General features: G+C 42.6%; 1 protein-coding gene across 1 annotated transcript in view; it reads left to right on the top strand.

The window, feature by feature from the left end:
• Positions 1 to 200: 200 nt before the first annotated feature.
• LOC142477691 (uncharacterized) overlaps positions 201 to 20,399 on the top strand; it is a 38,150-nt gene continuing 17,951 nt past the window's right edge. The window contains exons 1-6 of the mRNA XM_075582358.1: positions 201 to 1,773; positions 3,933 to 4,145; positions 4,918 to 5,133; positions 5,907 to 6,122; positions 6,896 to 7,111; positions 7,874 to 8,089. Of these exons, the coding sequence (XP_075438473.1) occupies positions 1,565 to 1,773; positions 3,933 to 4,145; positions 4,918 to 5,133; positions 5,907 to 6,122; positions 6,896 to 7,111; positions 7,874 to 8,089 (1,286 nt within the window). The 5' untranslated portion in view covers positions 201 to 1,564. The remainder of the gene's footprint in view (positions 1,774 to 3,932; positions 4,146 to 4,917; positions 5,134 to 5,906; positions 6,123 to 6,895; positions 7,112 to 7,873; positions 8,090 to 20,399) is intronic.

Raw genomic sequence — 20,399 nt, forward strand, 5'->3', positions numbered from 1 at the left:
TCAGTAAGTGCTGGGACAGGACAGGGGTAGGAGGTATGTGAACAGGGGTCTGTGACCCTCTGCCATAGGCCAGATTCCCCCTAGGCCCCAGCTAGGCCCCGGCTCCACCAATTAGTTTGTAGCTGCTACAGGGACAGGCCCTTAGGTAGGGACCCTGCCCCACTAGCTAGTAAATAGATCAGGGACATAGCTGGGACCTGGGACCAGATCACTCCTGCTGACAAAGACTGTCATCAAGGTGGGACACTCCAGCGGGAAACCACCCCACGCGGAGGCAGACTCGTCGCGGAGGCTATGGTTGGATCAGCGAATCCCTTGTCTGTTCAGTCGGCGCGTCCGGTTGCTGGAGCACCCGGCAGGTACCTTACAGAACGTGCACCAACTGTACTACACTCCATTTAGTGGGCCGCGCAGTCACACACATTGGGGTGGGTGTGGGACCTTGTGGGACTGGGATTCTCTGGACACAGTGTGGGTTACACGGTGGTGGGGTACAGCCGTGTGAGGCGTGTGGCAGTTGTATCTTTAGTCACATAGAGTTATAAGGTATTATAGAGTATAAGATATGTTACAGTAAAGGCCTTTCTATTTTACATTGTGTGTGTTCATTGTTTGGGTCCTGTGAGGAGCTCCTCCCACTACGTTGGGATCCCTCTCAGGTGGAGGCGCTGCACCAAGGTTGTAAGTATATCACCCTAGGCTCCCCGTGGCGGCGGCTTAGGCCCCTGTGAGCCAACAGGTAAAGGGCAGCACCAGTAGCCATCTTGTTTACGGGGAAACAGGGCTACATAACACTTAAAAGATTTTTTTAAAGAGCAGAACCTGCTGAGGCAGCGAAATACTAACATTTATCATATTTATCCTGATCAGTCCCTAAAAAACCTCCCTGAGAGCCTCGGTAACCACATTGGGACTCTATGGAATAGATTATATAGTCAGTTTAGTTTATATCAATGTCTGTTATTTCAGCGTTTAACGTATATAATGTGTTTATATTAACCAGCAGCCAATAAGTGGCTAATAGGGCTATTGGCCATTACTATGGGGGAGTGAGGCTTGTGGGGGAGCCCGTGTTGGGGGTAGGGGCCTCGGTAAGTGCCAGTGACATACCAAATAAGACATAAATGAACTCTAAAGGTTAATGGACATAGGTGGGAGTTCAAAGATTGATCCGCTTTTGAGATCTCATGAGTATCTGCAGAGATTTCTGAGGTTTTCTTAGGATCTTTAATATAAAAGGGTGTTGGAGACCCGGGTACAATATCCCACATTGTAGAGTCCCACCTATTCCTGAGCCACCATATGCCTTTTGTCACAGAATGCCGTGACGGTCGCCATGGTCTTGATCATCTTTACAAAAAATGCATCTTTAGAATGTTCCGTGGCTGGAACTTCACTGCATTTCAAACACTAACATTTCAGGGATGAGACCTCAAACTTTGATAACTCATAACTGGTGCCTGCTTCTTCTGCGATAAGGAGCTGCCTCTGTTACCAAATTGCTTTAAGACCACTTTGGCAGTGTGTGGGTTAGCGCGCAGCATCCATTGCTCCATGCCTGGATATGGCGACCTGCTGCTTTGCCATGTGTGTGCCTCTGCAGACACGCTGGAGGTCGTTCCGTGTAAGACGGCAGCTGGACCACAGGCAGAGTGCCGTGGCGTTTATCCACGCTTTGTGGAGGGGATGCAGCCAGCGACGGAGGTACAGGAGACACATTCAAGATATCACGCTGCTCCAGGCCCTGTGCAGAGGCTACTTGCAGCGACGGAGGTACGGGGGGGGGAGGGATGGGGACGGACATGGGGGGCAGTGGTTTTAAAGCAGTAATGTGCTCTTCTCACCGTGAAATGTAACCGCCTTCTCTCATTTTTAGCATTGCTGCGGTTTGCAGCAACCCCGCTCATTAAGAAAAAAAATTGAATTTTGTAAATATGAGTTGCCGAAAATTTGTCTCGTGGGGAGATTAAAATGGCTGCAATCCACTAAGAGTAGCATCTGTTGCATACACATATACATATACATATATACATATACATATACATATATATATATATATATATATATATATATATATATATATATATATACATAGATATATACATATATATATACATACATATATATAAAACAACTGTAAATATTACTGTATGTTCATTTGCATGTCTTAGACAGGTCTGCAACCCTTGCTGCAGTGGAAGCGCTGTATGCTGGGCGATAATGGGGAAAGACAGGTTTGCAGACCTGTCTAAGACATGCAAATGAACATACAGTAATATTTACAGTTGCTTTATGCTTTACTGTGGAGGGTTTTTGTCACTTTTTTTACCCACCATAACCTTAATAATAGTGGTGATTACCTAGTCTAGTCTCAAACCTGCTTAGCCATTAAGACCAACCTCACACTGATGATACCCATCAAGGTTGAAACATGTCTGTGAGTGGGTTTAATGGCTTTGCATCTCATCCCAGCCTCTGTCTAAAAGCTGTGTTTAAAACAGCATGCATTGGCTTGAGGATTTGCTTGTGTAATACGAGCTTGAGACAAAAGGTGGCACTGAGTGTTCATTTGCATGTCATTTCCCAGTATCCCTTGCTGCAGTGGAAGCGCTGTATGCTGGGCGACAATGGGGAAAGACAGGGTTGCAGACCTGTCTAAGACATGCAAATGAACATACAATAATATTTACAGTTGCTGTATGCTTTACTGTGGAGGGTTTTTGTCACTTTTTTTTACCCACCATAACCTTAATAATAGTGGTGATTACATATATATATATATATATATCTGTATGAATGTATATATAATAGTCTGATTTCTGATTAGCTAAGCTTGTTGACTACTGTACCTGTGTGTACTCCGATGTATCATCCACGATGTAACATTAATGAAAAGAAAGAAATGGCGGGTGAGCAATGTCCGCCACCATTCACCCACATTAAGAAGGCAGGTGTTGCCATGGTAACAGATTATGCCGGTGAAATATGGTAATAAACAGATGCAAACTCGGCAGAAAATCAAGATTTAGTTGAAATGAAACATTAGAGATTAACACGGCAGGAGCTGCCAAGGTGTCATTTTTTGTGACTTACTACCTGTGTTATGTTCTATGGGATGTTACACATTCGTCCATCAAGTTCAACCTACGCTAAATGTGGATGACAGATACTTTATCCTATAACCCTATTTACAGTATATTGATCCATAGAAAGGCAAACAAAAAACCCCAGTAAAATATCATCTAATGATATCTCATTAGGGGAAAAATAAGTCCATTCCTGACTCCAAGAATTGGCAATCACATTACTCCCTGGATCAACATCTTTCCCATGTATACTTATTTGGTATATCCCTGTATTTCCTTTCTAAAAAGATGTCCAACCTTTTTTTTACACATCTATTGTATCTGCCATCACAGTCTCCATGGGTAATGAATTCCACATTTTCAAAATTATCATATCCACTCTTAGCTGCCTCTTTTCTAATGTAAAAAAATCGAATTTAGCTAGCCTCTCCTCATAAATCAGATTATTTGTCCCATGTATTAATTTGGTGGCTCTTCTCTGCACTTTCTCCAATTTATAATGTCTTTTCTAAGGACTGGTGCCTACAATTGTACTCCATATTTAAGGTGTGGTCTTACTAATGCTTTGTAAAGGGGCATAATTATGTTTACTTCCCTTAAATCCATTGGCCATTTATTGTAAGATAAGATCTTGTTTGCCTTTGCAGTTACTGCATGACTTTGGGCACTATTGCTGTACACTATTTTGTACATTAACCTCTTGTGTGGAACCGTATCAAAGCCTATGCAAAATCTAAGTAGATCACAATAATTTAGTATTTTCTATAAATACTTTTTAGTGTAATTTTCAATCCCCAATATAATAGTGGTTGGATGGTAATGTTAATATAATATCCGTCTTACCAGGTACAAGGAGATGGTGTCTGAGAAGAGGAGACAGGAAGCCCTTGAACGAGAAGAGGAGCATAAATGGAGACATGACAACTCTGATGGAATGCAGAAGGCAGAAGAAGAGGAGAAAGGAGGGAGAAGGCAGAACGAGGTGGGGCAGGGGGAAGCAGAGGTGATGCCCGAGGAGAATCCAGGGGAGAGCCTAGAGAGCAAGGAGAAGCTGACAGAGTAAGGACCTGCAGATATGTGGCATATCGGTCTGTGTGTACTTGTATCTGTATGATTCACTTATCAGAGAGAGTGACTGAGCATGGACTTCCCTTCCATCCATTGCCCATTTATTGTAAGATAAGATCTTGTTTGCCTTTGCAGTTACTGCATGACTTTGGGCACTATTGCTGTGTACAAGCACTCCTAAATCCTTCTCCATCAAGGATTCCCCCAATTTATCCCCATTTAATTTGCAAGTCTCCTGTTTATTCTTGTTTCTCAAATGCATAACCTTACATTTATCTGTATTAAACCTCATCTGCCATTTACCTGCCCAAGTTTCCAGTCTCCCCAAGTCCTTCTGGAGAGAAATTACATCCTGCTCTGATTCTACTACCTTACACAATTTAGTTTCATCAGCAAAGATTGAGACTTTGCTCTCGATGCCAACCTCAAGGTCATTAACAAACAAGTTAAAAAGCAGGGGTCCCAGTACCGATCCCTGAGGTACTCCACTCACGACTTTAGCCCAACCTGAAAAAGTTCCATTTACGACAACTCTATGTTGTGTATCCTTCAACCAGTTTTCAATCCAGGTGCAAATATTTTTAGAGTCCAATTTGCTTTATTTTGTACATTAACCTCTTGTGTGGAACCGTATCAAAGCCTATGCAAAATCTAAGTAGATCACAATAATTTAGTATTTTCTATAAATATTTTTAGTGTAATTTTCAATCCCCAATATAATAGTGGTTGGATGGTAATGTTAATATAATATCCGTCTTACCAGGTACAAGGATATGGTGTCTGAGAAGAGCAGACAGGAAGCCCTTGAACGAGAAGAGGAGCATAAATGGAGACATGACAACTCCGATGGAGTGCAGAAGGCAGAAGAAGAGGAGAAAGGAGGGAGAAGGCAGAACGAGGTGGGGCAGGGGGAAGCAGAGGTGATGCCCGCGAAGGAGAATCCAGGGGAGAGCCTAGAGAGCAAGGAGAAGCTGACAGAGTAAGGACCTGCAGATATGTGGCATATCGGTCTGTGTGTACTTGTATCTGTATGATTCACTTATCAGAGAGAGTGACTGAGCATGGACTTCCCTTAAAACCATTGCCCATTTATTGTAAGATAAGATCTTGTTTGCCTTTGCAGTTACTGCATGACTTTGGGCACTATTGCTGTGTACAAGCACTCCTAAATCCTTCTCCATCAAGGATTCCCCCAATTTATCCCCATTTAATTTGCAAGTCTCCTGTTTATTCTTGTTTCTCAAATGCATAACCTTACATTTATCTGTATTAAACCTCATCTGCCATTTACCTGCCCAAGTTTCCAGTCTCCCCAAGTCCTTCTGGAGAGAAAGTACATCCTGCTCTGATTCTACTACCTTACACAATTTAGTATCATCAGCAAAGATTAAGACTTTGCTCTCGATGCCAACCTCAAGGTCATTAACAAACAAGTTAAAAAGCAGGGGTCCTAGTACCGATCCCTGAGGTACTCCACTCACGACTTTAGCCCAACCTGAAAAAGTTCCATTTACGACAACTCTATGTTGTGTATCCTTCAACCAGTTTTCAATCCAGGTGCAAATATTTTTAGAGTCCAATTTGCTTTATTTTGTACATTAACCTCTTGTGTGGAACCGTATCAAAGCCTATGCAAAATCTAAGTAGATCACAATTATTTAGAATTTTCTATAAATACATTTTAGTGTAATTTTCAATCCCCAATATAATAGTGGTTGGATGGTAATGTTAATATAATATCCGTCTTACCAGGTACAAGGAGATGGTGTCTGAGAAGAGCAGACAGGAAGCCCTTGAACGAGAAGAGGAGCATAAATGGAGACATGACAACTCTGATGGAGTGCAGAAGGCAGAAGAAGAGGAGAAAGGAGGGAGAAGGCAGAACGAGGTGGGGCAGGGGGAAGCAGAGGTGATGCCCGAGAAGGAGAATCCAGGGGAGAGCCTAGAGAGCAAGGAGAAGCTGACAGAGTAAGGACCTGCAGATATGTGGCATATCGGTCTGTGTGTACTTGTATCTGTATGATTCACTTATCAGAGAGAGTGACTGAGCATGGACTTCCCTTCCATCCATTGCCCATTTATTGTAAGATAAGATCTTGTTTGCCTTTGCAGTTACTGCATGACTTTGGGCACTATTGCTGTGTACAAGCACTCCTAAATCCTTCTCCATCAAGGATTCCCCCAATTTATCCCCATTTAATTTGCAAGTCTCCTGTTTATTCTTGTTTCTCAAATGCATAACCTTACATTTATCTGTATTAAACCTCATCTGCCATTTACCTGCCCAAGTTTCCTGTCTCCCCAAGTCCTTCTGGAGAGAAATTACATCCTGCTCTGATTCTACTACCTTACACAATTTAGTATCATCAGCAAAGATTAAGACTTTGCTCTCGATGCCAACCTCAAGGTCATTAACAAACAAGTTAAAAAGCAGGGGTCCTAGTACCGATCCCTGAGGTACTCCACTCACGACTTTAGCCCAACCTGAAAAAGTTCCATTTACGACAACTCTATGTTGTGTATCCTTCAACCAGTTTTCAATCCAGGTGCAAATATTTTTAGAGTCCAATTTGCTTTATTTTGTACATTAACCTCTTGTGTGGAACCGTATCAAAGCCTATGCAAAATCTAAGTAGATCACAATAATTTAGTATTTTCTATAAATACTTTTTAGTGTAATTTTCAATCCCCAATATAATAGTGGTTGGATGGTAATGTTAATATAATATCCGTCTTACCAGGTACAAGGAAATGGTGTCTGAGAAGAGCAGACAGGAAGCCCTTGAACGAGAAGAGGAGCATAAATGGAGACATGACAACTCCGATGGAGTGCAGAAGGCAGAAGAAGAGGAGAAAGGAGGGAGAAGGCAGAACGAGGTGGGGCAGGGGGAAGCAGAGGTGATGCCCGAGAAGGAGAATCCAGGGGAGAGCCTAGAGAGCAAGGAGAAGCTGACAGAGTAAGGACCTGCAGATATGTGGCATATCGGTCTGTGTGTACTTGTATCTGTATGATTCACTTATCAGAGAGAGTGACTGAGCATGGACTTCCCTTCCATCCATTGCCCATTTATTGTAAGATAAGATCTTGTTTGCCTTTGCAGTTACTGCATGACTTTGGGCACTATTGCTGTGTACAAGCACTCCTAAATCCTTCTCCATCAAGGATTCCCCCAATTTATCCCCATTTAATTTGCAAGTCTCCTGTTTATTCTTGTTTCAAAAATGCATAACCTTACATGTATCTGTATTAAACCTCATCTGCCATTTACCTGCCCAAGTTTCCAGTCTCACCAAGTCCTTCTGGAGAGAAATTACATCCTGTTCTGATTCTACTACCTTACACAATTTAGTATCATCAGCCAAGATTGAGACTTTGCTCTCGATGCCAACCTCAAGGTTATTAACAAACAAGTTAAAAAGCAAGGGTCCCAGTACCGATCCCTGAGGTACTCCACTCACGACTTTAGCCCAACCTGAAAAAGTTCAATTTACGACAACTCTATGTTGTGTATCCTTCAACCAGTTTTCAATCCAGGTGCAAATATTTGTAGAGTCCAATTTGCTTTTAACCTCTTGTGTGGAACCGTATCAAAGCCTATGCAAAATCTAAGTAGATCACAATAATTTAGTATTTTCTATAAATACTTTTTAGTGTAATTTTCAATCCCCAATATAATAGTGGTTGGATGGTAATGTTAATATAATATCCGTCTTACCAGGTACAAGGAGATGGTGTCTGAGAAGAGCAGACAGGAAGCCCTTGAACGAGAAGAGGAGCATAAATGGAGACATGACAACTCCGATAGAGTGCAGAAGGCAGAAGAAGAGGAGAAAGGAGGGAGAAGGCAGAACGAGGTGGGGCAGGGGGAAGCAGCGGTGATGCCCGAGGAGGAGAATCCAGGGGAGAGCCTAGAGAGCAAGGAGAAGCTGACAGAGTAAGGACCTGCAGATATGTGGCATATCGGTCTGTGTGTACTTGTATCTGTATGATTCACTTATCAGAGAGAGAGGCTGAGCATGGACTGGTCATGTCTGCGATATGTTTCCTGTATAGTAATATATATTTTTCCTTACTAAAGGAATGTATATTTATTTATAATACATACACCTTCAAAATGCAGAAGTATGTATATGAATTTGTACATGCATACAAATATATGTGTGTGTGTGTCTGTGTATGCATACAAATAGGGGGTATATATACACATCTGTGCAAGGGGGTTGAAATACATGGATGAGGGGGGGGGGTTGGAAATACAAGCAGGGTGTGTGTACACTGGCGACACACTTTATTCGAGCACGGCTAGTCCCGCGAATTCGGGTATACTCGGGTGTATTCAGGTTTCTGATATTTTTCAGCCAGAGTGCATTGCGTTATTTTCCGGCAGGAATTTAAGCTTTTTATTCCGGCTGGTTACAATACTGCAATGCCGTCAAAATACACATGGTGGCGCTTGCGAGCTATTCTCTGTGAAGCCGTCCCCTATAATGAATTGTAATGCAGTATACAGTATATACAACCCCTGTAAGCCCTAACATACAGTACTGTACAGTACTGTACTGTATATGCACATACATAAATGATACTACTGTATGGGCGGCGGGGGCGAGATGTGTTTGCAGCAGAGAGAGATCCGCTGCTCTCTCTCTGCGCAAACATCCACACATTAAAAATTATTTGAAATACATTTTTATTGATAGTGTAAATGTGCAGGGGGTCTCCGGAGCTGAACCGCGTTGGTTTTAGGTCTGGGGACCCCGTGCCCCCCGAGATACAGGCCCCTTTAGGGGGTGCCGGTAGCCCTCTGCTTGGTTTAAAGGTCCGATCACGTGATCGCGGCCTGTAAACCAAGCAGAGCAGAGGGATACCGGCACCCCCTAAAGGGGCCTGTATCTCGGGGGGCACGGGGTCCCCAGACCTGAAACCTGTGCGCTTCTGCTCTGGAGACCCTCTGCACATGTACAGTATCAATAAAACACATACAATATACAGTATAAATAAACACTCGTTCTTTACCTTAGCGTCTATGCGCTATGGTAAAGAAGCATTATTTTAATAATATTGTAAAGTGAGCAGGGGGTTCCCTGAGCCAGAAATTAATGATTAATGCTCAGGGAACCCCCCCCCCCCCTGCTCCTGATCAATATTATTAAAAATACGGAAAATGCTGCGTCATTACCATAGCGGATAGCCGCTAAGGCAATGAAGGGGTTAACCCACCGTGCCCGCTTTATTGTGTGTAGTGGGGATGGGTGAGGGGGGTATTTGGCCCTTGGTGTGAGTTTACGACTTGCGGGAGGGGGGGGGGGGTTGCGGGTGCACTTAACCCCTTCACGATCGTAGCAGTTAATACCGCTACGGTCATGAAGGGGTTAAGCCCTCCCGCTACCCCAACCCCCCCCCCCCCCCCGCAAGCCCTCCCCAACCATCGTTGGGGCGAATACCCCATTCACCCACCCTCCCGCTACCCACAATAAAAAAATACACACACACAGCAGCCGCCAAAAAATAAATAAATAAATGACAATAAATACATTTGAAATACATTTTTATTGATAGTGTAGATGTGCAGGGGGTCTCCGGAGCTGAACCGCGTTGGTTTTAGGTCTGGGGACCCCGTGCCCCCCGAGATACAGGCCCCTTTAGGGGGTGCCGGTAGCCCTCTGCTTGGTTTAAAGGTCCGATCACGTGATCGCGGCCTGTAAACAAAGCAGAGCAGAGGGATACCGGCACCCCCTAAAGGGGCCTGTATCTCGGGGGGCACGGGGTCCCCAGACCTGAAACCTGTGCGCTTCAGCTCCGGAGACCCCCTGCACATGTACACTATCAATAAAAATGTATTTCAAATGTATTTATTGTCATTTATTTATTTATTTATTTATTTATATTTATTCATTGTGCTGCTGCTGCAAGTCGTAAACTCACACCAAGGGCCAAACACCCCCCTCACCCCCAATAAAAAAAATTCACGCACAGCAGCCCCACAATTAATAAATAAATCTAAATAAATAAATAAAATCTATGTAAAACCCTCTCCCCTATTCTCGCTTTTAAAACGCCCTGCCTTCTCTCTAATCTATGTAAAAAACCCTTCCCCTATCCCCCTATTGTGTGTGCGTTAAACTTCCCTGCAAGCTATGTAAAAAAACCTCCCCCTATTGTGTGTGTGTTTAAATCTGTCTGGCCTGTGTTTCTGAGTGCTGAGTGCTCTGCGTTTAAAGGTCCCGATCACGTGATCGCGGCCTGTAAACCAAGCAGAGCAGAGGGATACCGGCACCCCCTAAAGGGGCCTGTATCTCGGGGGGCACAGGGTCCCCAGACCTGAAACCTGTGCGCTTCAGCTCCGGAGACCCCCTGCACATGTACACTATCAATAAAAATGTATTTCAAATGTATTTATTGTCATTTATTTATTTATTTATTTATATTTATTTATTCATTGTGCTGCTGCTGCAAGTCGTAAACTCACACCAAGGGCCAAACACCCCCCTCACCCCCAATAAAAAAATTCACGCACAGCAGCCCCACAATTAATAAATAAATCTAAATAAATAAATAAAATCTATGTAAAACCCCCTCCCCTATTCTCGCTTTTAAAACGCCCTGCCTTCTCTCTAATCTATGTAAAAAACCCTCCCCCTATCCCCCTATTGTGTGTGCGTTAAACTTCCCTGCAAGCTATGTAAAAAAACCTCCCCCTATTGTGTGTGTGTTTAAATCTGTCTGGCCTGTGTTTCTGAGTGCTGAGGGCCAAACACCCCCCTCACCCCCAATAAAAAAAATTCACGCACAGCAGCCCCACAATTAATAAATAAATCTAAATAAATAAATAAATAAAGACATGAAGAGAAATAAATATATACTGTACAGTATATACTTTGTATATATATATACACTGTATATATATATATATATATATATATATATATATATATATATATACAGTATACATATATAAACTGTGTATATATATATATATATATATATATATATATATATATATATCATACAGCTATATTTATATATATATATATATATATATATATATATATATATATATATATATATATATATATATATATATACTGTATATATATATATATATATATATATATATACATACTGTATGTGAGTGAAAAGAGAAAAAAGTAACCCGTATGGGAGCACTCAGGTATGCAATTGATATATTTGTTTATTTATTTGACACAGTGCAAAAAGGGATGAATAAACAGTACATGATTTAAAAACACTTAAAAAAGAGGCATGGACCCTTAAACACTAATGAACAGCACTAGGGAACGACACACACTGTCAACCCTAAACATGAAAAGGATAGTGACTCAAAAAACACTAGGGAGAATCAAAGTGAATCACAATACAGTAGGTTACTGGGTTTAAAGGCACCTACTGTATACAACGCTAAGGATAATGCACACTACACACCAAAAGGTAGACTTGTCAAAGTATAAATGACAGTCTCAAAGCATCACACATCTGCATTAGCATACAGTAATATACAGTAACCAATGCCTACAGCACAAATCATGTGTAGGAAAGGTGGTAAGGTGGAATGAAATCCCTAGATGTGTAGAGCAATGAAGTTAATGAATAGCATACTGTACAGTATAAAACATAACATTACAATCCACACAGTACATTGCATTTACAGTACATTGTATACTGTAAATGATGCATAGCATTAAATCTATGCACCATATACAGTACTGTACATTCTGCAAATGAATGTTAACAATATAATTGCAAGCTACTCTACCAGTAAATACTGTACAAACACTTCCAAACAAGTCAACTTAACTACAGTATTTTAACCAAGCAAGTAAACCAAAATCAATATATACTGTAAGTAACAACCAGAAAAGACAATTTAAAAACAAACTAACCCTTACAATACCAAGGATTACATCAATCTAATTGTAAAAAACCTTATACATTATACACAGCATTGTTTAAAAACCCCTTCCCCCCTAATGTTTGTGTTAAGCAGATTACACTGAAGGGAGAGAGATATAAAGGCCTAAAGCCCCTTCCCCCCCTAATGTTTCTGTTAAGCAGATTACACTGAAGGGAGAGAGATATAAAGGCCTAAAGCCTTACCTGCATTGGTAAACCCTCCCTGCATTGGTAAACCCTCCCTGCATTGATGTCGTGTAGTGTACAGTATGTAAATGTGGGGAGGAGGGGGGCCCAATGTGCATAATGTACTGTGAGGTCTAACCACCCTCACCCCCTACCCACATACTGTACCGTTACCCCCCCCCCCCCCCATCCTGGCCATGGCCCCTCACGCACAGCAGCTCCACAATTAATAAATAAATATAAATAAATACATGAAGAGAAATAAATATATACTTTATATATAAATGTGAGTTTATAAATAAAATAAAGAATATTATTTCTAGGGGCCCTAGAACAGAAGTTCCCACGCCAATTTCGCGCTCATTGCTCTTTTTTTGCTCTTTTTTTACAATGTTGCTGGTCTTGCGGCTTTGCAGTATGCAAGCAAAAAGCGCAGTGTATGAAGTCTGGGTGAGCGCTTTCCACATTTGATGCCTACGGCACCTTCCCATTTCTACACACTTCAATACCTGCACAGTTGGTAGCGCTTTCCATCCCAGCTACCATTCTGGATATTCACCTCTCACAGGCCATTCTTGCCCGAGTCTGTCCTATCAGACAGGGGCATTAACCTGTATCCACACCACCTGGACAATTTCTCTCTGTCAGAGACTTGTGCTATTTATTTTATATATTTTTGTGTAATTATTCATGCAAATTTATGCTCATTTCATATGTGGTTTTCAACATAAAGTGGCTGCTGGGCCTGATCCTAACTCATACAGTATACAGTAGCGCTTCCCTGTTTGTTTGTTTATTGCAAGCAAAAAGCAGTTTGTAGTACTGAGTGTGAGATAAATTACTGTATTTATCAGTGTTGATCAAAGAGAGTTGATCAGAAGGATTCCCCTTATATACAGTACGTAGAATTAATAAAATTGTATTATTTTCCGATATCCGCAGTGATTCTGGTCAACCTGACAGATTTTTAGTAATACAGTATACTGTACTGCAAGACCATGTGTTGTCTACCTTTTACTACAGTATACTGTACTGTATGAATGACAATAGAGTGCTGTATACTTTATAAGGGGAATCCTTCTGATCAATTCTCTTTGATCAATACTGATAAATACAGTATCATATTTATACCCCTTTAGCACCTGTCGTTCCATCCTATGCACCCATTTACTGTACAATGGTGATTGCGGTCGTATTCACGTACTTTATGTGAGATAAATTAACCAGTTCTTTTATTGCTGAAGTCGCCACAAAATACTTTTATTTACAAATACAGTACAATACAATGGTGAAACTTTTCAAGTTAACAGCAATTCAAAACATCAACACACAATAATACATACTTTACAGTACTGTACAGTATACTGTACTAGTATATTTGGGCCTTGTCTTTGGGGGTTTATTCATGCAATTATTAGGGTGACCTGGCGTTGGAAATACTGACACAGTACAATCCTACAGCTACACCACCCACCCCCTCCCTTAGAGTTTTTAATCCCTCCCTGGCCAAGCATCAATCGTCTGGCTAATCCAATCCAAGCCATTGTTTTGTTAATCTGGCCCTGGGCTGTTCAGAACAGCCACTGCTTCTAAATTACTGAAAATATACAGGATAAATATACAGTGATGTGAAATAATCCTTTCTGTGTGTCTGAGAGTGTTGAAAGTCACCAGGTCCTCATCTAGTAGAGTACATTCTCGAATACCTTTAGAATAAAAATACAGTATATATAAATATACAGTATAAATATTGCACAGTATACTGTAATGTTAAATAACCCATCCTGTTCTTTTTCCCTTCATACTGTAACAGTATCCTCATTGTGTCTGCGGTACAGTAGTTCATTGAGAGAGGAGAGGTTTTGTGTACATCATTACTGCTGTTTATATACTGTACATTTGACTGCACAAGCAGATTTGACGAACACAAGGCCCCCCCTCCCCTCTGGTGCACCCTTTTTCCTGGAACGACAAGAAAACAAAAACTTTGTTCAGTTACTGTACTGTACTGTATGTGCGTACTGTATTATGGTAGTCCTACTGTACAGTAGGTGGCTGGTGCAGCTTTCTCTGGAAAGAAAAAATGGAGCAGTTAGTAGGCAGTTACTGTAGTATGTCAAACTAGTCTACTGTACTGTATACTGGAACTACTGTAAACTCTGACTATTGGGAAAGCTAAAATCTGTGCCATACTTACCTGTATCATAGTGTACCTACTGTACAATACTACAGCACTGTACTACTTTCCTGATGCTTGTCCATTGCGCGCGATGACAATGGGCAACACAGTGGCAATATGGTCTATATATTTATTGCATCGTTCCTCGGTGAGTACATCGTTCCAAAAACTCATTATGGCTGTATACAACTCGTCCTTCTTGGAGGGTTTCGCCACTTTACGGATGTGGTCCTTCAGCTGATGCCAGACCATTTCGATCGGATTGAAGTCTGGTGATCTGTGATTGGAAAGAAAGGACAATTAGTTTAAGAGATACAGTACACAGTAAAAACAGTGGGGAACATATAAATGGGACACGGTCTACTACACTTACTCCGCTGGCGTCTTCACCCAGTTGATGCCGCGCTCAAGGATATGCGCCGTCGACGCGGTGTGCTTGGGATCATTGTCCTGGTAAAAGCGATGACCATTGGGAAAGTCTTGTGTGATGTATCGCACTATCACGGGCACAATGTTGTCTTGGAAGAAATCTTTATTCATGATTCCTATAGCAAGAAAAGAAAAGTGCTCAATAGTACAGTACAGTGCATACGGTAAGGCAACACTAGTCAAGTACAGTGCATTAGGCGGCATTATATTTGAGAAATTGTACCTTCAAAGACGACAATGCATCCCGGTCCACGCCTAGAGATGGCACCCCACACATGCAGCTTCACAGGGTGTTTTGGCCGTGGCTTCAAAGTTATGCGGCCTTTTTTGTGGAACGCAAATCTTGCAAATCTCTCCAGCGACACAGTAGACTCATCAGTGAAGATGCAATCCTGGAAAGTCTCACCGCTGTCGATCCATGCCTGGGCCTGGAGCACTCTTTTGATTTTGTTTGCGTCCCGTATCATGGGGTACGCTCTGTAATGACAATGAATAAAAAATGTTAGCGTCACAGCGCAGTACAGTTTGCAAAACAACATTTTTACTTTACAGTACAGTACCTCCTGTACTGTCCACTACTAACCTCACACGTCCATATTTCCATCCAATTCTGCGTCTCATCTTCTTTATGCTGCTCTCGGATACAGTCAGATTGTGGTTTTCCTGAAGAGTGTTTTTAACCCTTAATGCGCTCCTCTCATCATTCTCCTCACTTATTCTGTCCACCAGAAGAGTAGTCTCCCTACAATGCAAAGAAATTATATTGTGTTATTAATATGCAGCAATATAAAATGTATATTGTATACTGTACATGTAATGTTGTAATATACAGTAAATATAAATATACAAAAAATGTATACTGCTGTACTATAAATATAAATAGACAAAATATACAGTATACAGTACTGTTGTAATATAATAAATATACTATATAAATACGGTATACTGTTGTTATATCATAATAAATACACATCATATACTGTATATTTCGTTGTAAGATGAATTGCAATATACCAAAAGTGTATACTGCTGCACAAAAAATATAAATTGACCACACATACAGTACACTACAGTATATACTGTTGTACTATATAAATACGGTATACTGTTGTTATATCATAATAAATACACATCATATACTGTATATTCCGTTGTAAGATGAATTGCAATATACCAAAAGTGTATACTGCTGCACAAAAAATATAAATTGACCACACATACAGTACACTACAGTATATACTGTTGTACTATATAAATACGGTATACTGTTGTTATATCATAATAAATACACATCATATACTGTATATTCCGTTGTAAGATGAATTGCAATATACCAAAAGTGTATACTGCTGCACAAAAAATATAAATTGACCACACATACAGTACACTACAGTATATACTGTTGTAATATAATAAATATACTATATAAATACGGTATACTGTTGTTATATCATAATAAATACACATCATATACTGTATATTCCGTTGTAAGATGAATTGCAATATACCAAAAGTGTATACTGCTGCACAAAAAATATAAATTGACCACACATACAGTACACTACAGTATATACTGTTGTAATATAATAAATATACTATATAAATACGGTATACTGTAGATGTACACTACAGTTTTCTATATTTTTTTTGGTTAAGTTTTATAAATACAGTATACAGTACTTACGCATTTGTTACCCTTGGTGCCTTTTTGCGGTCTCTGTTTTTTCCTTGTGCATGATAGCACACAGTGCTTGATGGCACAACGAGGCCAGAAGCAGTTAACCAGCGCTGGATATCTGCAATTCGTTGTCCGCTCGTGTACATCTCCTTCATTCTCATGCTGAGATCCTTTGAAATCTTCTTAACAGGCATTGCTGCGAGTACTGTAGAAAGAAATACAAACACAAGAATGTGTATTCGATGTTTAGTCGATGTGTATTCAATGTGCAGTGAATCCACAAAATGGATGGTGTATTTATATGTTAATGACTCACATAACAGACCACCCACTTTCAACACCTGTACCTGGCCACCATGCATAAAAGGTTGTACACGTTGCATAGCCCACCACTTGCTGATCTTTATCTGAGGCATTGTCCAGATACTGCATTGTGCCTCCCGCTTACATGGAGCATCCCCGGTTCTATGGACGAAAGAATCATCTCACCTCTGCTGTGCCTGCCACACTGAAAAAGAGAAAGGCAGTTACCGTTCCCAAGCCAAAGGCAAAGCGACAGGCTAAGGCCAACAAAGAAAACCTTCTGCTGACCCCAAAGGCTAAGGCTTTTAAAACACGTCAGCCTTATTATGTGAAGAAGAAATACGGTACTGTGCTCGGTTCGCAAGACGCATGGCAGCCAACTCACCGAATCCGCAGACCACTTGCTCCCATATGCTTCGACGACTCTGCTGTAGCTGTCCCGGAAATCTTCAGCCCGGCTTCTCCACCCCCATCTTCTCCGGTTCCATCTGAAGATGCTGCTGCCTCTGAAATCAACGGGTCACTGTCTCCTTTGCTCTTGGACGACTCTGCTTCTCTCCCGGAAATCCAGCGGTCACCTTCTCCATCCCTCTTCCACCACGCTGCAGCTTCTCCTGTACCGGGCATCCCCAGGTCACCTCTTCCACTCTCCATCGATGCCGCTTCTCTCCAGGGAACCCCCATCTCATCCTCCGTTGCACCCATCCCCCCAGATCTCCAGATGCCATGCACAAGCAGCTCGTTGGACCGGATCCTGAATGGGCTAAGTGTGGATCTCCCCGGGAATTCTAGTGTGCTGGCAAAGCTAGATCTGCTTCTGGAGTCGGTGCTACATATGGAGCAACGGCTGGATCAACGGATGCTACATATGGAGCAACGGATGGATCAACGGATGGACAAGATAGAGGCAGACATAGCGGGCATACATTATTTGCTCGGTGTTAATGCCCCTGTTTCCCCGACGCTGGAGCAGGGGGGTGACATGGATGTGATGCATGGTACCTTCGACCCCCTTCCATCACCAAGCACACCCCCTCCACCAGAAGATACAGTGTACTATGCTATTGAGGAGGACATGACAACCCCATCTAGACCACGCCAGGAGACAACCCGGCGACCACTACCGGAGGAAAGCTTCCTCCCAGACACCCTACCATTGCCCATCGCCTCAAGTACACCCGCTCCCAAAAGACTTCCTACACCCGCTCGCATACAAACAGTGCCCGACATCTCCCTGTGCGATCTGACACCGGCGCTGAGGGAGAAGTATAGGGTGAGGAGTGCTGGTATACCACACAAGTATGCCTTGATCATATTTAAACACCATGTTCCCTACACATTGTACTGCGAGTGGGTGTTCAAAGTGAACTATGATGGGAATCGCCAAAAAAATGCCCTTCCTGCCAATTTAAGGAAAAAGATTGTGGAAGAAATGCAGCGCTATTACCCTGTTACAGATCCTGTAATGAGAGGCGTTAGAGACTGCATTAATGGCGTTTTGCGCCATGCAAGGCATCGGCCATGGCTGGAAAATGGGGAGGACTTTCAGTGAGACCATACTGTAATGTTGTGCTGTACTGTACAGTACATGTTTTACCCTATAGTACCTGCTGTACTTAAACAAAGGATACTGAATGTTGTTGTGTGTTGCACGGTTTTTGTACTGTATTTGTAAATAAAAGTTTTTAGTGGCGACTTCAGCAATAAAAGAACTGGTTACTTTATCTCACACACAGTACTACAAACTGCTTTTTGCTGCCAGACTGCAAACCCGCAAGACCAGCAACATTGTAACAAAAGAGCAATGAGCGCGCAATTGGCGTGGGAACTTCTGTTCTAAGGCCCCTATAAATAATATTCTTTATTTTATTTATAAACTCACATTTATAAACCCCGTCACCCACCCCCGCTAAACACAATAAAAAATAATCACACACAGCATCCCCGCAATAAATAAATAAATAAATACAAATAAATACATTTGAAATACATTTTTATTGATAGTGTAGATGTGCAGGGGGTCTCTGGAGCTGAACCGCACAGGTTTTAGGTCTGGGGACCCCGTGCCCCCCGAGATACAGGCCCCTTTAGGGGGTGCCGGTAGCCCTCTGCTTGGTTTAAAGGTCCGATCACGTGATCGCGGCCTGTAAACCAAGCAGAGCAGAGGGATACCGGCACCCCCTAAAGGGGCCTGTATCTCGGGGGGCACGGGGTCCCCAGACCTGAAACCTGTGCGCTTCAGCTCCGGAGAACATCTACACTGTGAATAAAACACACACATCATTAAAGAATCATTCTTTAGCTTAGCGGCTATGCGCTATGGTAAAGAAGCAGCATTTCTGTCTTTTTAATAATATTGTAGAGTGAGCAGGGGGTTCCCTGAGACAGAAATCTAATCTCAGGGGACCCCCTGCTCCTGCACAATATTATTAAAAGTTCAGAAACGAGGCTTCATTAGCATAGCGTATAGCCGCTAAGGTAATGAAGGGGTTAACGCATAATAACCAATAAATACATTCAATACACTACCCACTACCCATGGCAACCTCCGCTGCTGTACAGTAAAACAGAGAAAAAAAATAACACTTTCAAAGTAATGTCCCCTAACCCCTTAATCACCATAGCGGTTATTAACCGCTACAGTCATGAAGGGGTTAACCCGCCCTCACCCACCACTTGGGACGCCTACTGTACATACCCTCCCACTCTAACCCCCCACCCCGTGAGGCCTAACCACCCTCAACCCTCACCCACTAACTACCCACAAGGGAGGCCTACCCACATACCGTTGGGGAAACACCCCACCCCCACCCCAGTACCCACAATAAAAACAGTACAATCACCCACAATAAACAGCATTCTATTTATTAAATACATTACCCACCCCCTGTGCCCCCCCCCCCATAAATACAAGATTTATTCTTTTACATTCAGGGTCCATAACGTAGCCCCACGCTAGTCCCCGGTGGGCTGGCAGGGCACCTGGACAGACCTACAGTTTACCAGCAGCATTCCACAGGTTCTGGAGGCCTGCTGGTGGATCCTGCCAGCACCATGGCGCCCAGGTGGTCTCCTTGGGTCACCGTGAGCCTCAATTGGGTCCACACGGTAGGCCCAAGGATGTCTGGGAGCCCCGGGTCAAACCCACAGGTGTCTGCGGGGCCTCGGGTGGTTCCCATGGGGGTCTGGGGAACTCACGGGTGCTCACTACGGGTCCGCGGTGCCCCCACAGAAGTGGGACCACACATCATCATCCCCGCACCTACGGCTCGGAGGTGCCCCCACAGAAGTGGGACCACACATCGTCATGCCCGCAGACTACGGGTCCGCGGTGCCCCCACAGAAGTGGGACCACACATCATCATCCCCGCATGTGTCACCCGTGGAACCACCAGCCTGCTACCCTTTAGGATACCCGAGGATTCCCCGCGGGTGGTCTCCAGAGGTCCCACGCAAAACCACGGAAGTAACCCTGAATGTAAAAAAAATAAACCTGGCCTATACATTCAATACATACACCCTCCCCCCCAACACCTACAGTACAATAATGTGCAAAAT

The sequence above is a fragment of the Ascaphus truei genome, unplaced genomic scaffold, assembly GCF_040206685.1.
Source record: "Ascaphus truei isolate aAscTru1 unplaced genomic scaffold, aAscTru1.hap1 HAP1_SCAFFOLD_2269, whole genome shotgun sequence".
Taxonomy (NCBI): Eukaryota; Metazoa; Chordata; class Amphibia; order Anura; family Ascaphidae; genus Ascaphus; species Ascaphus truei.